Source organism: Physeter macrocephalus, chromosome 5, assembly GCF_002837175.3.
Source record: "Physeter macrocephalus isolate SW-GA chromosome 5, ASM283717v5, whole genome shotgun sequence".
Classification (NCBI taxonomy): Eukaryota; Metazoa; Chordata; class Mammalia; order Artiodactyla; family Physeteridae; genus Physeter; species Physeter macrocephalus.
In genome coordinates, this window is record NC_041218.1 from 88,359,052 (window position 1) to 88,380,151 (window position 21,100).

The window sequence follows — 21,100 nt, forward strand, 5'->3', positions numbered from 1 at the left end:
ATTAAAATAATTCCATTCACAATAGCATAAAGACTTTTTAAAAAGAAATACGAGACTTGGACACTGAAAACCATAAAACATTGCTGAGAGAAATAAAGAAGATCTAAATAAATGGAGAGAGACATTCTATATATATATTTCACACCTTCGTTATCCATTCATCTGTTGATGGACACTTAGATTGGAAGAGTCAATATGATTTAAGATGGCAATTCTCCCTAAATTGATCCACAGATCCATCACAACTCTTATCAAAATTCCAGTAGGATTTTTTGCAGAAATTGACAAGCTTATCTCACAATTTATAGGGAAATGCAAAGGACTCAGAAGAACCAAACCAATTTTTTAAAAGTAAGAACACAGAGAACTTAACACTTCTTGCTTTTAAAACTTACTATAAAGCTATAATGATCAAGACAGTGTGATATTGGCTGAAGAATAAGTCAATGAAAATGAATTAGGGGTCCAAAAATAAACCCTTACATTTACAGTCAGATGATTTCCAACAAAGGAAAGAAGGCAATTCAATGGAGAAAGGATAATGTTCAACAAATAGTGCTGGAACACTGGCACATGCTCAAAGATTATTTTAGACCCTTACCTCATGCCATATTAAAAATTAACTCAAAATGAATTATAGACTTAAATGTAGGAGCTAAAACTATAATACTTCTAGGAATGAAATGAGAAAACATAGGAGAAAATCTTTGTGAGTTTGGATTAGGCAAAGAGTTCTTGGATTGAATATCAAAAACATGATCCATAAAACTGATAAACTGGACTTCATGAAAATTAAAAGCTTGCACACTTTAAAAAACACCATTAAGAAAAGACAAGCTATAAACTGGGAAAAAAATGTGCAAATCATAATATCTGAAAAACTACTTGTATCTAGGGTATGTAAAAAACTTTTATAACTCAACTTTATAAAACTTTATAACTTTTATAAAAGTTATGAACTTTTATAACTTTTATAAAAAATCAATTTTAAAAAACTACAAATGATTTGAAGAGACTGTTCACCAAAGACAGTATACAGTGGCTAACAGAACATGAAAATATGCTCAACATCATTAGTCATTAGTGAAATGCAAAGTGGAACCATAAGGAGATACCTCTATTATTCTAGTGGATGTGTAGAGGTATCTCTACACATCCACTAGAAAAACTATAATCAAAAAGACTGTCAAAAACAAGTGTTAGCAAGGATGTAGAGAAACTAGAACCCTCATACACTGCTAGTGTAAAATGGTACACAGCTACTTAGAAAAACAATTTAGCAGTCCCTTAAAATGTTAAACATAAGCTTCTGGGACTTCCCTGGAGGCGCAGTGGTTAAGACCCCGTGTTCCTAATGCAGGGGGCCAGGGTTCGATCCCTGGTCAGGGAACTAGATCCCGCATGCATGCCACAACTAAGAGTTCGCATGTCACAACTAAGGAGCCAGTGAGATGCAACTAAGAAGACCGCGAGCCACAACTAAGGAGCCTGCGAGCCATAACTAAGACCAAATAGACCCAGGGCAACCAAATAAAATTAATTAATTTATTTGAAAAAATAATTTAAAAAAATAAACATAAGCTTCCACAGACCCAGAAATTCCATTCCTAAGCATCTACCCAAGAAAAATAAAACCATATGTCCATACAAAGATTTACCTAGAAATGTTCATAGCAGCATTATTTATAATGTTCCTCAACTACTGAATGGATATACAAAATGTGATAGCCATACAATGGAATACTAGTGAACAATAAAAAGGAATGAACTACGTACTAATATATTGTATGACATGGATGAATCTCAAAAATATGCTAAGTGAAAAAAGCCAGACACAAAAGACTACATATTGTATGATTACATTTATATGAGATTTCCAGGAAAGGAAAATCTAGAGATGGAAAGCAGATTAGTAGCTGCCTGGGGCTGAAGATTACAAACTGGCATAAGTGACCTTTTTGGTGTGATGGAAATATTCTAAGACTGTATTGTGTTGATGATTGTACAACTCTATAAACTTTTTTTAAAGACTGCTTTCCATTTATAGTTATTACACAATACTGGCCATATTCCCCATGTTGTATAATACATCCCTGAGCGTATCGTACACCAACAGTTTATCCTCCCCACCCCCGCCCCCATATTGCCACTCCCACTCCCCGGAGCCACTAGTTTGTTCACTATATCTGTGAGCCTGCTTCTTTTCTGTTAGATTCACTAGTTTGTTGTATTTTTTTTAATTCCACATATAAGTGATATCATACAGTTTTGTCTTTGTCTGACTTATTTCACTTAGCATAACGCCCTCCAAGTCCATCCATGTCGCTGCAAATGGCAAAATTTCCTTCATTTTCATAGTTCAGTAGTATTCCACTATATCTATATTTAAAATACCTCTTTATCCATTCATCTGCTGATGGACACTTAGGTTGCTTCCATATCTTGGCAATTGTAAATAATGCTGCTATGAATACTGGGGTGCTTGTATCTCTTCAAATTAGTGTTTTTGTTTTTGTGGATATATACCCAGAAGTGGAATTGCTGGGTCATATGGTAGTTCTATTTTGGGGGGGGTGTTTTGGGGGTTTTTTTGCGGTACGCGGGCCTCTCACTGTTGTGGCCTCTCCCGTCGTGGAGCACGGGCTCCGGCCGCGCAGGCTCAGCGGCCATGGCTCACGGGCCCAGCCGCTCCGCGGCATGTGGGTTCCACACGAACCCGTGTCCCCTGCATCGGCAGGCGGACTCTCAACAACTGTGCCACCAGGGAAGCCCTATTTTTTGTTTTTTGGGAAAGCTGCATACTGTTTTCCACACTGGCTGCACCAATTTACATTCCCGTCAACAGTGTACAAGAGTTCCCTTTTCTTAAAATGGGTAAATTTTATGGTATGTAAATTATACCTCAACAAAGCTGTTTTTAAAAATATACCGTACCTGCAAGCACTGGACATGCTAAATACTCAAAGGAAATTGACAATTTACATTATTCTTATGATAGTAAGAAAACATTATCTCTAAATACTATTACTTTCAATATAGTTTTCCAAATTAAAATGACTAGAAATTTATTGGAAACTGACTTATCAAACCTTAAATAACTTAAAGGGAAAAAGGCACTGCTACTCTGCCTATAGCACTGTAATTAAGAGCTCAGGCTCTAGGGCAAGGTTTCTCAGCCTCAGCACTATTGATATTTTGGCCTTGGATAATTCTTTGTTGTGGGGAGGCTGAAGCCTCTGTATTGTAGGATGCAGTAGCATCCCTGTTCTCTACCCACTAGATGCCAGTAGCAGCCTGCTTGTGACACAGCCTAGTTGTGACAACCAAACCACCTCCTGACACTGCTAAATGTCCCTTCAGGAGCAGTATCACTGTAGTTGAAAACCAATGCTCTGGGTACAAGCTGCCTGGGTTTAACTTTTCACCACCCTATTAGCTATGTGACAAGGTATTTAACCTCTCTCTGTCTCAGTTTTTCATCTGCAAAATGGCATATAATAGTACCTACCTCGTAGTTTTGTTGTGATGATTATGGTAAATATTCCATTTACTATGGAAATTAGCAAGCAATACAAACCAAGGCTTTTATTTTTCAGAGGGGCCGTTGAACAACATACCATTGACCTTCCCCCTCTATCTCTATTTAAAATCACAAAACCTCCCCCTTCTATTCTCAATTTTCTCTCTGTACCTCCTACTATATTATTCTCAACAGCACTAATTACTATGAGAGAACATACTATGTTATTTGAATTAATTGTCCATCACCTTGACTAGAATATAAGCTCCACGGGGGCAGGGAATTTTGTCAGTTCGTTTCCTGCTGTATCTGCAGCACATAGTATATGCTCAAAGTTTTTTATGAAATTAATGAATGAAACACAACATATGAAAACAGAAATCTGAAGCTGTTTGAGATTCATTTCCCCAGATGACAGAAAAAGAAGGTAGAGAAACTGTCTCTTTAAGAGTATGTGCATTAATTCCAGAGCACAGTAAGAGTACCTCAAGATTATATTGCTTAATTTTTAAAAAACTGTCCAGAAACCTATACTATTCACTATTCTGAAGTGGACTGGTAAGAAAAGTAGAGTATATTTTCCAAAAGCTTAATGAGTGGTTACTATATACTAGGGATAATTGTAAGCATTTTACATGCACAAAATAATCTTTAAAAGTATTATTATTTTAATCTCCATTGCGAAGATGAAGAAACAAAGGCACGGAGAAGATGAGTCCAAAGTCATAGATAGCAAGTGACAGAACCAGGATTTGAACTTCCAGAGTCAGAACTCTTCACCATTACGCTATGCTGCCGTTTTGTAATAATTTTGCTACTACCAGCCACTCACAGATCCCACAGCTGAGAGTAAAGCTGAACAACAATAGAAAGATGAAGGATTAAATTTATGCAAAGAAGACAGTAAGAAAGAGAGGGAAGGATGGGCTTCCCTGGTGGCGCAGTGGTTGACGCCTGCCGATGCAGTGGACGCGGGTTCTGTGCCCCGGTCCGGGAGGATCCCGCATGCCGCGGAGCGGCTGGGCCCGTGAGCCATGGCCACTGGGCCTGCGCGTTCGGAGCCTGTGCTCCACAACGGGAGAGGCCACAACAGTGAGAGGCCCGCATACCGCAAAAAAAAAAAAAAATTAAAAAAAAAAAAAAAAGAAAGAGAGGGAAGGAGACGAGAGAGAGGAGGCAATATGAAAAAGGGATATTAAGGAAGAAGAAAATTTCAAAAATAGGGACTGGTCAATGACATCAAAATAGTTAACAGAAAGGAATAAGCACTAAAAAAAGACTACCAAATATGGCAATTAAAGTCACTGGGAAATTTATCAAGGACATTTTAGAAGAACAAGCTTTAGGAATGAATGAATGACATTTTGTCAACTGTACCTCAGTAAAACTAGGGAAAAAAAGGATGAATGGAGAGTTGAGGGAATGGTGTCATGGAATGTATATATTTCAAGATACTTGAAAGAAAAGAGAAAGACTACTGGTAGCTTTAACAGATAGCAGGTATGATATAAATTTTTACTTTATAAAATGGGGACCCTTATGTATGCATGCTTTTAGAGGTAAAGGTATTTTGCTAGAAAACTATGCTATTTAAGAATATAATTATATTATGGTTATTAGAACATGATGCTATCAGTCTTAGGCATGCCCTCAGAGATACCCTCAGAGATCATATTTAGACTACTGAGAACAGCAGACACACAGGCATGAATCATCTTATGGTTCATTTTTAATGCATAATTAATCAATTAAGGTTCTTATTGTTAATAGACAATAGGTAAGAGTTAATATTTTTAGCATTTTACAAAATGTATTCAATTATACTTACTGAATTATGTCTGTATTATTTTATTTTAACAAAATAACTTCTTTGAACAGGGAGTCCACAAAAGGTATTTTTACTTGGATTTTTCAGTATTTAAAAGTGGGTATCAGAGTAATTGTGATGCTTAAAGAAAAATTAAACAAGAAAACAACTACAACAACAAAACTATTATCAGAAGGAAAGGCAAGCACAATCACAAATTATTATCATTTATTTATTTAGAACAAAGCTAGTTTAGGCTATAAAACTGCTAATTAGCATTTCCATTTGTTCCATTAATGGCATTTCAAACTTACATGGCAGTATGTCCTTATATCTGTTCTTTTTAACATTTTCTTCTTTTTCTCCAGTGGCTGTGGGATAAATCTTTTCTGTTCTATACTTGGTTGACAATCTTCTTAGTCGCTTAAAATCAAAAATAGAAAATTCAAGTTCAGAAAAACATTAGTATTTCAAATTTTTAATGAAAATTTTAATGATAAATAGCTCTTCATTGAATTTTGCTAACCCTGATTCCTCACAACTCATTTTCTTGTTTTTCTAAGTTCACGATATCTCCCTACCCCTTAATAATTAACCCTAAGATAATTTCATTTTTAGCATAAGTGCAAACATAAGATTAATACTCCAAACAGTAGTAAAAATCAAAAGCGGTTGGGGGGGACACACTAGAATAAAAGTAATTTTATTTAAATAAATCATTAATACACTGAATCAGAATATTTAACTCAGGGTCTCAAAAAGCAAATTTGAAAATCATGCCTAAAAGATCATGTACAAGTTTCTTTATTTCTTCTCTCAATAAACCTTGAGCACCCATGATGTGCAAGCCTCCTTCCAAGGCATAAGCTAATAATTACTTATAAGACACTGTAAAACAAAGTCCTTTGATATTGAACTGGAAATGTCTAACAAAGACCAATTCTGCTTATTCACTGCATTACAGAAGTGGTTTGTGAGTCAGTGACAAATTCTTACCACATATGGCGGTAGGGATGTTCTTTGGGCTGGAATATTTCTGCATGTCAGTAATACACTTCCTGCTTTCAGAAGCACTGAAAGTCAGCATTGTGAATTGTTTAAATTCACTACTCAACTACATTGCTGAAATTTAATTTCAAAGGAGACTACTTTCTTCCAGGCTTAAAGACATATTGAAGGCATTCTAGTTTTACTATTCAACAAAATTATTAAATACAAATGAAAAAGAAATCTGGTAATGTTTAACTTTTTCACCATTTTATTTTTGTTCCTTGTGATGCTAATAATTAAGCAACTAAGAATATTATGTCTATATTTTTAAAAAATCAGATAGAACTTTAATTCGAGATCCTTAACTTATTCTTATATTGACATACTTTAACATATAACACTTGAAATAATCTTAAAATAGACTCTAACACATAGAATAGTAAGCTTTCTGTTTTTCTCTGAAAAACTGCTGAACTTTATCATCACAGTCTTAGAGATCTAAAGCAGGAATATTCATTTTTAAGATAAAAAGACTTAACTAGAATCTTGTTCTGCACTGGCACAATGCCAAAGCAAAATTCTCCACATTTATGATGTTATTTCCTGTAGTAATAAAGTTCTCAAAGTATGTAGGTGTACTGGGGGTAAAAATTGTATTTAAAAAGTAAATGGGCTGTTCGTGAGGGTGTGGGAAAACCAGAACTTTGATGCAATACGGGTAGAAAAGAACATTAGCACAACCCCTAAGGAGGATAATTTGTCAACTACAAATACACATAACCCTTTAACCTAGGAACTGCACTTCTACAAATTTGTTCTCTAGATAAATGGCACACACTCATGAAATGATGTACACACAAAGTTATTTATTGCAGAACTGTTTATAACAGCAAAAGACTGCAAAAATTGGAAAAGACTGTTAACAGAGGACTGGCTAAAAAGATGTTTCATTTATACAATCAAATATGACATATGTTGAAAACAAATGAGGAAGCTCTTGATATACTGTGATATGGAAAGATCTCAAAAATATATATTAAGTGTAAAAAAGCAGAGAACACAATAGTGTATATATAACTATTGGTGTTAAAGAGAAAAAAATACATTTGTATTCGCCTGTACATGTGCCTAAAACATCTCCGAAACTATTAACAAAAGTTGTTGTCTATGGGGAAGAGAATGAGTTGCTGTAGGAAATGGATGGGAAGGAAATATTACTATATGTCCTTTCATACTTTTTGGATTACATGAATGCATTACCTATTCAAAAATAAAATGTTAAAAAAATTAAAAGAAAAGATTATTCATAATTTCATTATTCCACATTAACAAAGATCCTCCCAGTTACTAACATATATATCTCACATATTTAATCAGAATTTTTGCGTTTTCTCTGCTCAGAGATTTTCATTTTTAAATATAGTACCTTAATGTATTACAAAATATTCTATGTGAATGTGACTGACAGAAAGATATCAATCCAAACAGTTGCAGAAACACAGGGGGAAAGGGATATAAGTTAGGTAACTGTCACTGAAAACACACACACACACACACACACACACACACACATACACACACACATACACACATATAAAAAAAATACAAAGCAAAGGGAAGAGGGGATGAATTTAATTATAAAATGTAAATGCACTTCTGGAATACCTGCTGCAATCACGCCAAGCATTTCTTCTTTTACAAGACAAATTATGTTATTGAGAAATGTGCAAAACAAAGTTTTTCTAGAAAATGACTTCTCATTTCTCGTATAATGAAACTTAAGAACACTTCTGTGTACAAATAAATATCTAATTTGAGTTTCAATTTTTATACATTCAGTTTTCTTGAAGACTAGCACAGCATGGGATGCCTTCTACTGTCACGGTTCCAATGAAGAATGTTCTATTAAAATAAGTCTACATAAGTAGTGAACTTAGAAATTTTCATACCCCTTAGAGATACTAATCTATGATGTAGTATAAATTAAACAACGGTGGCCTATTAAACATAAAAACTGTTTCGTACTTTTAAAAAAATTGGCATCAAAAAAATTCTACCCAACTGTATTAAAAAGATATCCTCAAATAGGAACTTATTTCCTAACAAAAAGATCAGCTTTATAGTTAGTTGCTTGAATTAAAATTCTTGATCTGACACTCTCTGGCTATAAGACACTGAATTAATTTAACCTGTGTCTCATCCTATGTGATCTGAGGATAATACCTACTACTCTCACCAAAGAGCCTGGCATGAAAAAATGGGCTCAATAAATGTTAACTATTACTATTGAGTAATTACTGAAACTCTTTAAATGTTATTTGCTACTATAGATTTCTTTCTTTCTTTAAATAAAATCTTTCTTAGATCAGAGACCAAAAGGAGTCACATATTCTAGGCTAATTTGTTTACTTGGGAGTGTTGAGTATTTTAAAGCATGCTTCATTCATACTGTCAAATTTGCGCATGCTTCAGAATCACCTGGAGGCCTTGTTAAAAGGAGGATTGCAGAGCCCCACCCTCAGGGTTTCTGATTCCGTAGGTCTGGGATGCAGCCTGGGAATTTGTATTTAATGAGTTTCCAGGTGATGCTGCGGCTGCCGTCTGGGGGTTGTGCGTAAGAACCACTGGTATAAGGTATGTTCCAGAGGAAGGAGTATGGTGATCGACTGCAAGGAGGAATGGATGTTGATTTTCAACAATTCTTAGATTCCTCTGGATTTTATGTACAGACTGGCAGCATTGACAATTTCTGAAAAGTGATTAGGGATTTTTCTTGAGAGGAGGAGCACGGATTAGGGATGAAGAAGGGAAAATGTAATTATCAAGTAGCAAAAAAAAGGGATGGGGAGGAGATCACTGTTCAGCAGCAAGTGGGAGCAAAAAAGCCACACCACCTATAAACAAAAGGAGCCTGTGCCCCGCAAAGGGAGAGGCCACAACAGTAAGACGCCCACGTACCGCCAAAAAAAAAAAAAAAAAAAAAAAAAAAAAAAAAAACCACAAAGTTTTGAGATTAAATTCTAGATAAACTGGGAGGTACAGCAAACCAAAACTCCTTCCTAAATCTCTTAAAACATCAGAATAATACAACAATGTACAGATCTGGTAGCCCTTGACACCAGCAGTATGTAATTGGTAAACAAAACACCATAAAAAGATGCTTTCGAGATTCGACTTTTAAAAATTATCATGATAATCATCTTTCTGTGTCTTTGTGTATGCTCTTTCTTTGCTTCTTAGTGGTCATTCCACTCACATACCTCCAAATCTTATACATCTTTTAAGTCCTAGCTCCTTCAGAGTTTCTTACTACCCTCATGCAACAATAATCTTTCCCTTCTGAGTTGTTTTTAGACTGTATATGTACTCTTTTTTTTTTTTTTTTTGCGGTACGCGGGCCTCTCGTTGTGGCCTCTCCTGTTGCGGAGCACAGGCTCCGGACGCGCAGGCTCAGCGGCCATGACTCACGGGCCCAGCCGCTCCGAGGCATGTGGGATCTTCCCGGGCCGGGGCACGAACCCGTGTCCCCTGCATCTGCAGGCGGACTCTCAACCACTGCGCCACCAGGGAAGCCCCCCCAGTCTTTCTTGAACACTCCCTTCCTCATTGCTCCCAGTTCCCAGCACTTAGTAGTCAATAATATTGTGTTATTACCACTTCTGAAAAGTATTTACAGTCTAATGTGTCACCCATTAGCCTATAAAACTGAAAGAAGAGACGGGACTATCTTATTGTACTTTACAGCTAGTGCAATGCAAATCACATTAAAATGGGTGACTTCAAGAATTGTTTAATTAGCCTTCTCAGATAAGTCACAGAGATGTCTCTAATACATTAGAATTTGTGATGCAAACAAAAATGGAGTTTAATATTCACTGTTTTAAAGTTCCAAACAAATTACCTTCTCTTTATTTCTTAAAAACACAGAAGTTTTATTCCCCAATCCTAAATCAATAACTGATTCTCAGAGGCCCCTAAAGTCACATGCAATATGACTATCCTCTTTAAGGTATCCAGTTGTGTGTCAAGATTTGGTTCTTTAAAAGGGTAGAACAGTTCCCTTGTTTATCTGAGGACCAAAGCTAGTGACAATGTGTTTGTGACACTTGTTGAATCTCTCCAGTCAAAGAGTGAACTGCCTACTCAGTTGTCCACTGGGTGTCTCACAGGCATCACAACCATGTCCAAAGAGCACCACCATTCAATAGCTGCTCAAGCCTCAAAGCTGGGAATCATCGTGATTCCTACCTCCGCCTCCCCTCACCCCCAACATCCAGTCAATCCATCAGCAAGCTGTGTTAGCTCCACCGCTAAAACTTATCTAATTCTCTTCATACTCACCAAACAGGCTTAGAATTCAGAATAAATGTAGACAGGAACAAGTGTTAAATTTACTTGTTGGCTGGATTTTCAATCAGGACAATTAAGAAAACAAATGGACAGAAAAGTAGTAGAGCTAAAATAAAATTAAGCTAACTCAAATTCTTTTTGTATAAAATGGCCTATAAATAAATTAAATATTGGAGCTCAAGCCTTCTCATACTGTTACTAGGCCACACACTACTGCCCCAAATTCCTGAATGTCATTAACACTTAAAAAACAGCTTCATAAGACACTAATTTTAGTAAATATGCGCACACGATACAAATCCAAACAACATTACCTTAAAGTGAAATAAAATGGAATTACTCAAGCTTTAGAGTTACCCTGTAGCAAAATACATGAATACCTATATAGTACTGCTTTTGCCATTGCTCTGAAATATTTCTGAGGCAAATACTGGAAAATCCATCTGAATTTTAAAAGGCAGGGCGTTTGGCACACAGTTGGCACACGGTAATAACTGTTAAATGAAAAAATTCATCTGGTTTTATGCCTGAAATGTTAATGCCATCAGTCACAAAAGCCCCTCAATCGTAATACTACTGAGCTAATCCAACCACACAAGGTGGATGATTACTAAGACAAAATAAATTTTTTTAAAACCTCAAATACAAAGTAACAGCAGCAAGTAGTAAAATCAGAGTATAATTTCCACCAAACATATACTATCTCTAACTTAACTGGCTGTTCTTAAATCTTTACAAATATATTTATATAAAAATATGTATGCCTCTAATAATAACTGTTACAAGCAACTAAAATAACTAACGGGTCTTTCAACTACACAACTGCAACGTTTACCTTAAGGTGCAAAATATGAAACTCTGCCTTTCAAAATTCATCTTCCTATCTTTGCTCACGCTTTACCTACAGCTGCATGACAGACTAAACCGTCTGCCATTCTTCTTCAGAAATGCATAGCTATGCCTTCTCATTAAAGCTAAGTCAGGGCTGATACTAAAAGGACATACTTTGAAGTAAACAGGGGCCAATCTTACCAGTCTTTGGGTATTAATAAGAGTAATGATTTTTACTCTTTGATCATCCTGATTTCGATGCTTCAGTTATTTTCCTAGTAGTCTACCAAGCAAACTCCTCGCTTCTTTCTAGCTCAGTACAGATATCATCTTGCTGAAACATTCCCTGAGAATAGTCCTGGCACCCAATCCCATCTTCCACTTCCTCCCATACTGCTTCCTCGTCTCTACCCACAGCACTTGCGATATACCTCTCCATCTAGGACATCTCCCAATGTACAATAATTATTTATATGTGCACATATACCATCCCTGATAGAACATGAGTTCCCTGAAGATGCGGACCATATCTTCTTATTCTATTAATACCAGCTACTACAATCATAACCTGTGACAAACTGCAGCAAGTCAATATACTCTTTAGGTCTTCTCAGGTGGTTATGTTCAGAAGAAATGGATGCAAATCAGAATTGACCAGTAAACTTAGGAAATAATTTTCTCTGACTCCTTAAATTTCATTACCACTTCACAGTGAGACAGCTTTGAGTCAGAGAAGCTGGGGTTCAATTCCTAGTACCATCAAATAACAGCAAAGGAGATCTCCTCAACATAGTAGCTTTATAATCCTCCCTGAATAGATGAAGCAATGGATCTTCATTTTGAGTATTCGTTTTTAAATAAAACTTTGCACTACAGACTTTATATTTTAAAACAATGAATATGGCAAAACATTAAAGTTTTTAAGAAAAAAGGTAATAAAAAAATTTCACAGGAAGACTATAATCGTTTTTTGCACACCCTAGACAACAAGCAAATGGTTTCCTTTTCTTAAAGGAAAGGCTCCTGTTCTCTGGTTTGAAAAGAAAATACAGTACTTTCTCAAGATCAAAATATTAGGAGGATATAATCCAAGTTTATCCCCTCCCTACCTCTGGGCTATATTTTTTATGGAAAAAAAGTAGAATCCTATTTTAACTAAGAGGACAATACAATTGTTTTGTTAATACAGCAAATGGGGAAAAAAAAAAAAGCGTTCCCAGGTTTACTTTATTTTGTTTCTACTCACAAAGCCCTCAACTTCTCTTTCATCTGTTTCATCATCCTTTATCTCGTGTCCCTCTAACTATTTAACTCATGTAACCACTGGTTCCACATTTTCCAGGGCAATCCCAACTTCAAATATTTTGTCCCAGTGTCCCCACAGCAAATTGCTCAAAAATTCCAAAACCTGGGTATTACTACTATGGCCTCTGACTGTGGCTCCCTTTATCTAGTTATGTGTCTGATTTAAGGAAAGATGATCACTATAGTGCTCTTTACCCTTTAGTCTCCACTGAGGAATACTCTGCCAAGCCCAGACTCTCAAAGTATTCCAAAGCAACCCGTCACTAATCTCCTTATTCCAAAATATATATACAGTGAGCTTGAGAATATTGAGTCCCAGGTTTAACACATTAAGTTATAATAACATCGACTGTCCAACTAAAAAAGAAAACAAAGACCCCTCAAATTAATAGCATGGATGCAGAATTCGTATTTTCATCTTTGCAAAAATGTAGCACAGGAAGAGTCACCTCTGCGGTTTAAGAAACTAAATTCATATCTGCCACTATATGGAAATAAATTATTTTTTGCTAGGCCAGACTGCCACAAAGCTGTGGTCACAGACCAAACTTTTAAAGAGAAACCTATACTTTCTGGGGAACCATTAACTCCTGAACCCCCTGAAAATTTCACTCTTCCCTCTACCACTTATACTGAAAACTACTTTCATGAAGTCACCAATAATCTCCAAAAGGCATCAAAACCAAAAGCCTCAATTCCTATAAAGTATTTAACAGATGATGACCTCCTTTTAAAACTCCTTTCTTCAATTTCATGAAACAAGTGTCTCTTGATTCTCCTCTAACCCTTTCTGGTCCTTTGCATCCAGCCCCTTAAAGCATGTGTTCTCTCTTGAACTATCCTCTCCTCAGATTTTGTCTCTTACCAAGTTTATCTCCTGACTACCATGCCTTTAACTATTACATTTATGACGATCCCCAAATCTGTATTTCTGCTGACTTTTCTCCCCAGTTCCAGTTCCATATTTTTTTTAAGATTTTTTTTATTAGTTTATTTATATTTATTTTTGACTGTGTAGGGGTCTTCGTTGCCGCGGGCGGGCTTTCTCTAGTTGCAACGAGCAGGGGGAGCAAGGGCTACTCTTCGTTGCGCTGCACGTGTTTCTCATTGCAGTGGCTTCTCTTGTTGCACAGCACAGGCTCTAGGGGCGCGGGCTTCAGCAGTTGTGGCTCGCAGACTCTAGAGCACAGGCTCGGTAGTCGTGGCACACGGGCTTAGTTGCTCTGCGGCATGTGGGATCTTTCTGGACCAGGGCTCGAACCCGTGTCCCCTGAGTTGGCAGGCGGATTCTTAACCACTGAACCACCAGGGAATTCCATGCTTCTGTTTTATGTTTTGGTTTTTTGGCCGCACGGTATGTGAGATCCTAGCTCCCCGACCAGGGATTGAACCTGCACCCCCTGCATTGGAAGGCAAAGACTTAGCCACTGGACTGCCAGGGAAGTCCCTCCAGTTCCACATTCAAACTGCTTACGGAACATCCACAACAGCAACTCAAACCTAACTAGATAAAAAGAAATTCACCTGCTTCTATGTCCCTTTTTATTTCCGTGGCACCTCTGCCCTCCTTAACCATTCAGACTTAAAAACGTCCTAGTAGTTTTGGACTCTTCCCCCTTATATGTCCACTTGCTTCCTCACACATCCAGTCAGTTTCAGGTTCTGGTGAGTCCACCTCAGTAAACATGTCCCAAACCTGGCCCTTAACTTTCCAGTCCCACTGCCAATGAAGAAAGACAGTTGTTTTAAGTATAAGATGATAGGTAACTTAATTTTCTTTCCTTTAATTATATTGTCTTTTCAATTAAAAATAAAAAGATTTAAGAAACGCTTTGTTGTTGTTGGTTTGTTTGTTTTTGCCACGCTGTGGGGCATGTGGGATTTTAGTTCCCGGACCAGGGATCGAACCCGTGCCCCCTGCATGGGAAGCACAGAGTCTTAACCACTGGACTGCCAGGGAAATCCCTCCAGTTCCATATTCAAACTGCTGTACTGCCAGGGAAGTCCCAAAGAAACCCTTTGAATGACTGAGGAAAAAGAGAAAATTTGGTGAGCATGACAAAATAGTATAATAAATAACTAACTAATTAATGTATGTATGTCAAGGAGTAGAGACAGAAAAAAATGCATTTATGCTCATTAAACCATGCATATAAAGCACCATACCCAACATCTAGCATAGAGCATGCCTTTAAATATGTAAAGACTGAGATGACCATATAAGATTTATTAACAGATGAGGAATTTGGGGAAATATTTTAATTACCTGCCTCAGATTAGTTGACTTGTTATTGAAACTAGCAAATACCAAAATATCTTTATTTGTATACTCAAATACTACGGTTTTTTTTGTTCTTAAAGAGCATTTTAATCTTTTTGTGTGTACCCTAAGATTTGATGCCATACCACAGTACAATACTTGAGACCACACTGTTCATTACCAGCTACAGTTTCTATTTAAAAATTCAGAAAGCAATTTTCAACTGTATATTGCAAGTCTATTTTAGGCTGCATTAGACAAAATAAATTATGGGCCAAATTCCGGAATGGTACAATAAATTGTCATTGATGTTCTCCCTAATCCTTCCATTATGGATCTACACAGAGATCACATATGTCCTGTTATTTATTCGAAAGCTTGAAAATTACCTGGCAAACCAGACTTAACTTTACAAGCCATATTTTTGCAACGTCCCATTCCACTCCCCAAGTCTAGTAACACATAAGGAATTACTATTTAGGGATCTGCTGGGCCCATCTTTCCTATCAATGCATAAAAACGCTTTAATATAAGGTATTTATGTTTTTAAAAAGATAAAAAATTAAGTATAATAAAGGATGTGCTTTCACATAATCATTTCATTTTTCAAAAAGAAGGGAAGACCAAGTAGAGATAAAGTCAAGTTAGGTTGGCAAACTTTTGTTTGTAAAATTAAGTTTTAAATTCTTAATAGAGACACAGTTTGGCAACTACTCAAAAGGTTAAATATAGAGTTACCATATGACCCAGCAATTCCACTCCTAGGTATATACCCAAGAGCACTAAAAACATACGTCCACACAAAAACGTGTACACAAGTGCTCATAGTAACACTGTTCATAGAAGCCAAAAAGTGGAAACAACCCAAATGTCCATCCACTGATGAATGAATAAACAAAATGTAGTCTAGTCATACAATAGAATGTTATTTGACCACAAAAAGGAATAAAGTGCCGATACATGCTCAGCTGATAAATCTTGAAAACATTATGCTAAGTGAAAGAAGACACAAAAAACATATATAATTCCATTTATATGAAATGTCCAAAATAGGCAAATTTATAGTCAGGAAGTAGATTAGTGGTTTCCAGGGTGCTGGGGTGAAAGGGAGTGAGGTATGACTGGTAATGGGTATGGGGTTTCTTTTCAGAGTGATGAAAAAGTTCTGAAATTAGATAGTGATAATTTCCTGCAAAAAGTATTTCATCCTGGCATTATATTAGACTTGGTCCGGAAAAGGCCAGCTCACACTACTGTGAAGTTATGTGCACCCCAAGTTACCAAGGGCATGATTTTGTCTTCGAATATCTCTTTGTAATAACGATAAACAGTGCTCCTCTTTCATATAACATACAAAAATCAAACAAAAAGCCAAACTTCAATCATGATAAAAATTAGGATCTACCTACATATAATTATCAAGATTTCTGCAAGAAATCTTGCACATAACTTCCTACCCCAGGTTACCAAGGGCATGATTTTGTCTTCAAATATCTCTACCTATATAGTTGTTTGCCCTAACCACTAAAGGAAGAGGAACCAGCTAGTTGTTGGTAAGTGCCATTACAGTGTCTCAGATTACCAAGCCACACAGTGTTCATATAACATTAGATAGCTCTGCTCAACTCATGAATTAACTGTTATGATTTTTAAAAAAAACCTACTTTCTCAGCTTGCTGACATACTGGATCTGGACACCTATAATAAAAGGAAAAAGTAAGATTCAATTATCACCTTCATGAGGATGACTGGTCTTATATCATTTTTCCTAACCTACTCTATGTGTCAGGTATTCTTTTAGGTGGTACAGATATAGTGGTGAACAATATATTGCCCTCAGGAAGCATATATTCCAAAAGTAGATCTTGGTCATAAAGTATTTATCATTCCTGCTTCTTCTATCCATCATTTGTTTACAGGTTTTATCCCATCACTACAATCACTGCTGCCACCCAAGATAATAATTTTCTGTCTTCCAGAGATAATCTTTTATATTTTTCTTTATTCCTCCACAATACCTAGTATCTTCCATGTATCACATATTCAGTAAAGCATGGCAAGTCTTTTAAACAAAATGGGCACTGATACCATATTCAGAACATCACATAGTCAATGAATTGGCACCCTACTATCACATTTATAACTTAGTTCAATAAGCTGAGATAATAGAGTTTGTATAACTTGAGAGTATACATTTAAAATGCTACTTGAAATTTGATCCTTGTGGTTTACCATCATACTGACATATGAAACTGATAAAAAATGAAGTGTAGGGGCTTCCCTGGTGGCGCAGTGGTTGAGAGTCCGCCTGCCGATTCAGGGCACACGGGCTCGTGCCCCGGTCCGGGAAGATCCCACATGCCGCGGAGCGGCTGGGCCCGTGAGCCATGGCCGCTGAGCCTGCGCGACCGGAGCCTGTGCTCCGCAACGGGAGAGGCCACAACAGTGAGAGGCCCGCGTACCGCAAAAAAAAAAAAAAAATGAAGTGTAATTTAAAATAATTTATTTAAAGTAATAATCCCCTAGTCCTAAATAACATACCTGAAGACACTTTGTTTTTGATTTGCTTCTTTATTATATTACCTACAATGTCACCAAGGAAAGTTTTCAATCTTTTATCACCAGGGGGAAAATGTACAGAATAAATGGGTGCTAATACACACATATAAAAACCCATCAACATATTCTTAGAGATGAGGTATATATGTGTGCCTATGTATACACATACATACAATTTAAATATGTAATATATAAAATCTAAGTTTAAAATGTATACAAGCAATGCATGCAGATGCTAAAACATTCAAACCATAATGTCAAGTTGTGCCATGGGTTCCTAAGACCACCCGCAGGTTCAGTGATACATGAGGATGACTCACAACACTATCTCTACCGTCATATTCACAGCTATGATTTATTACGGCTGAAGTATACAAAGCAAAAGCAGCAAAGGGAAAGGAGCATGAGGCAAAGTCCAGAAGAAACTAGGCACACGGTTTCAAGAGTCCTCCCCTAATGGAGTCACACAGGACCCACTGAATTACTCCAGCAATGAGCTGTGACAGCACTGGTGAAATGCTGTCTACCAGGGAAGCTCATTAGAGACTCAGTAGCCAGAGTGTTTATTGGTGGCTGGTCATACAGGTACTCTCTGTCTTAGAAGGAACCAAATTCCCAGATTTCCATAAGGAAAGTAGGTGTTTAACAAAAACTACATTTGTACAGTAAAGGCAAAGGGAGCCATTCTTATCATGGAATGATGGGAACCCTCCCAAAAGTCCAAGTTCCCAGACCCCAGCCAAGGGCCAATCTTGCAAGTAGGCCTTTCTGAGGATAGCAGTCACAGGCTTGTTATGTTAACTTTTTCCGCACACAATTAGAAATGAAAAAGTAATCACCTCTACTCCATATCCCTCCCCTTTGAAGTAACCAACCATGTTAAGCCTCTTTACTAATAGATATTTTATATACTGTTTCACAAAAAATTGCTGTAACTAATATACTTGGACATACTATTTTACACACATATGAAAATATTTTAAAGAAAAGATTCCTAGAAGTTGACATGATGGGTCAAAGAGTATACACATGATCAATTCGATTAGAAGTGGCCAAACTGCTGTCCAAAAAAGGCCTTACCAGTTTACCTTCCTATTAACAGATCTAGAACTCTAGTTTTTCTCTATCCTTGCCAACATTTGCTATTATCAATTTCTGAAATGCCATGATTATCAATTTTTGAATTTCACCAAATATGGCGGAATCTGATAGACACCCTCAAAAGTTAACATTAATTAATTTGTATTTCTCTGATTATTGAATAGGTTGGTGACTTTTCCTCCATGTTTAAATAATTATTTGCATTTTTCTTCTGTTAATTTGCTTAGCATTTGTTAATTTTCCTATTGGAGTGTTATATATAGAAGCTACTTATATATTTTAGATAATAATCCTCCAACTGATTAATGTGGTTAAAATGTTTTATCTCAATCTACTGCTTATCTTGCATTATCTTTTGTATTATAGGTGTCTTTCATTTTTATGAGGTCAAATTTGAGCTTTATTATTATAATATTTGTGCTTTAAATACAAGTCAGGAGAAAAACACTCTAATTCAGACTGGCTTTGTCCCTAAATGTTTCACCAGTCTCTTTACACTGGCAAACTGACTCCTTTAGACAACTATTACATTAAAAAAGTTTACCCAAATAGAGTGGATCTTTTTTGAACTTGCTTATTTTAAAATAAAATGAAAAACTCTTATAATTCAGCTACCATTTTAGACGACAAAGTGAAGTCTCAGGCAAAGCAGTATTCTCTTGCATCGCTTTGTGAAGTGACAATTCTTAGGTACAAGCTAATTTCTAATAGGATGAGGCCATTAGGGTGACTTGGTACTTCATTGTCAGCTTGACTTCTCTGAGACACACAAAACCTCCTGTAACAATATTTAATGTGTAGTGTGGGTACACTGGCAATCTCTGGGAGTAAAATATTTTAAAGCATATCCCCTATAATCAAATAACATTTATTATTTAAATTATAAATCTTCTGCTGGCTAGAACATTTAATGAATGACAAAGACCAAATCTACTTTTACCTCTGAAAAAGTGATTTAGCAATTATTCTAAAAATTCATACTATTTTTAACCAATTCCTTGTTTATTAAGCAGAAGTCTTAATACTTATAAATTCACCAACAGCCCTACTATATGAGTTATTTCTATAAATGTTCTTTTTGATTGTGCTTATTTAGTTAATAATGCTAATTGCTGTTCCTTGAAGTCTCTTCTTTATCCCCACCTTTATTTGTTTGCTCATAGGGTTCCCTCTACTTATAAAGTCCCTCCACCAAAATTCACCTATCCGTCTAGGCTCATTTTGAAAGCACTTTCTTATTAAGCATTCCATGACTCTCCTAACAGTATATGATTTTTCCTTTTTAAGAATCCTCATTTAAAAAAGAAAAAAAAAAGAATCCTCATTGCACAACAACGTGAATGTACTTAATACCAATGAACTGTACACTTAAAAATGGTTAAAACGTTGACTTTTGTTATGTACATTTTTACCACAATTAAAAAAGTTGCCCCCCCACAAAAAAGTAGAGGGACTTCCCTGGTGGCGCTGCAGTTAAGAATCCACCTGCCAATTCAAGGGACACAGGTTCGATCCCTGGTCCAGGAAGATCCCACGTGCTGCGGAGCAACTATGCCTGAGCGCCACAACTACTGAGCCCACGCTCTGCAACTACTGAAGCCTGCGCGCCCAGTACCCATGCTCCACAACAAGAGAAGCCACCGCAATGAGAAGCCTGTGCACCACAACAAAGAGTAGCCCCCACTCACCACAACTACAGAAAGCCTGCATGCAGCAACGGAGACCCAACGCGGCCAAAAATTAAAAAAAAAAAAAAAAAGTATAGAATGCAAGGGAAACAGTAACACAAGGGTTGGCAGTAAGAGGGGAGAAATGGGAGAAGGGATCCAGGGTTAAGAGAGGAGGGGAGAATAATAAACCAAAACAGTACATTTATTAGCTTTCTGAGCAATCCTCACTCCCTTCCCCAACTTCTCTTTTCCCTAAAATGTCTATAGCAGATTTACCTTTCAGGACAACTCACATATATGATAGGATTTCATAGACAGGGGTAATTTTCCCACTGCTTTAAAAATATAACATAAAATCCATTCAAAAAAAATTTTAATGCCAATTTGTCCTACCCTCTTCTCAGTGCTTTTGACAAGCTCACCCGTGACTTCTATTCCCAAATTCAGGGTTAAATCCAAATTCACAATTCTTTTTGTAACTCCTCAATCCATTTACCTTCTACATGACCCTCCAGGTTCTGTTCCTAACTCTCCAGCACTGAGAGTTTATCATCCTCAAGTAGACACTTAAGTGTCCCGAATGTTCCATATTCTTCTCTGTTATTCTCAGTATACTTTTTTTTTTTTTTTTGCGGTACGCGGGCCTCCCTCTGTTGTGGCCTCTCCCGTTGCGGAGCACAGGCTCCGGACGCGCAGGCCCAGCGGCC

At 36.7% G+C, this 21,100-nt stretch overlaps 1 protein-coding gene and 1 long non-coding RNA gene across 11 annotated transcripts in view; one reads left to right on the plus strand and one right to left on the minus strand.

Annotated features, from left to right (window-relative positions):
- LOC102980705 (uncharacterized) overlaps positions 1 to 21,100 on the plus strand; it is a 131,653-nt gene that overhangs the window by 99,858 nt on the left and 10,695 nt on the right. The gene's annotated exons all lie outside the window — the stretch shown is intronic.
- Positions 1 to 21,100, minus strand: part of PTPN12 (protein tyrosine phosphatase non-receptor type 12) — an 86,881-nt gene that overhangs the window by 49,586 nt on the left and 16,195 nt on the right. For 2 of the 3 annotated variants that reach the window (XM_024115942.3, XM_028490152.2), the window contains exon 2: positions 5,642 to 5,750. In XM_024115942.3, the coding sequence (XP_023971710.1) occupies positions 5,642 to 5,750 (109 nt within the window). Of the gene's footprint in view, positions 1 to 5,641; positions 5,751 to 16,727; positions 16,762 to 21,100 lie in introns of all 3 variants that reach the window. The other variant, XM_028490151.2, reaches the window with a different exon arrangement.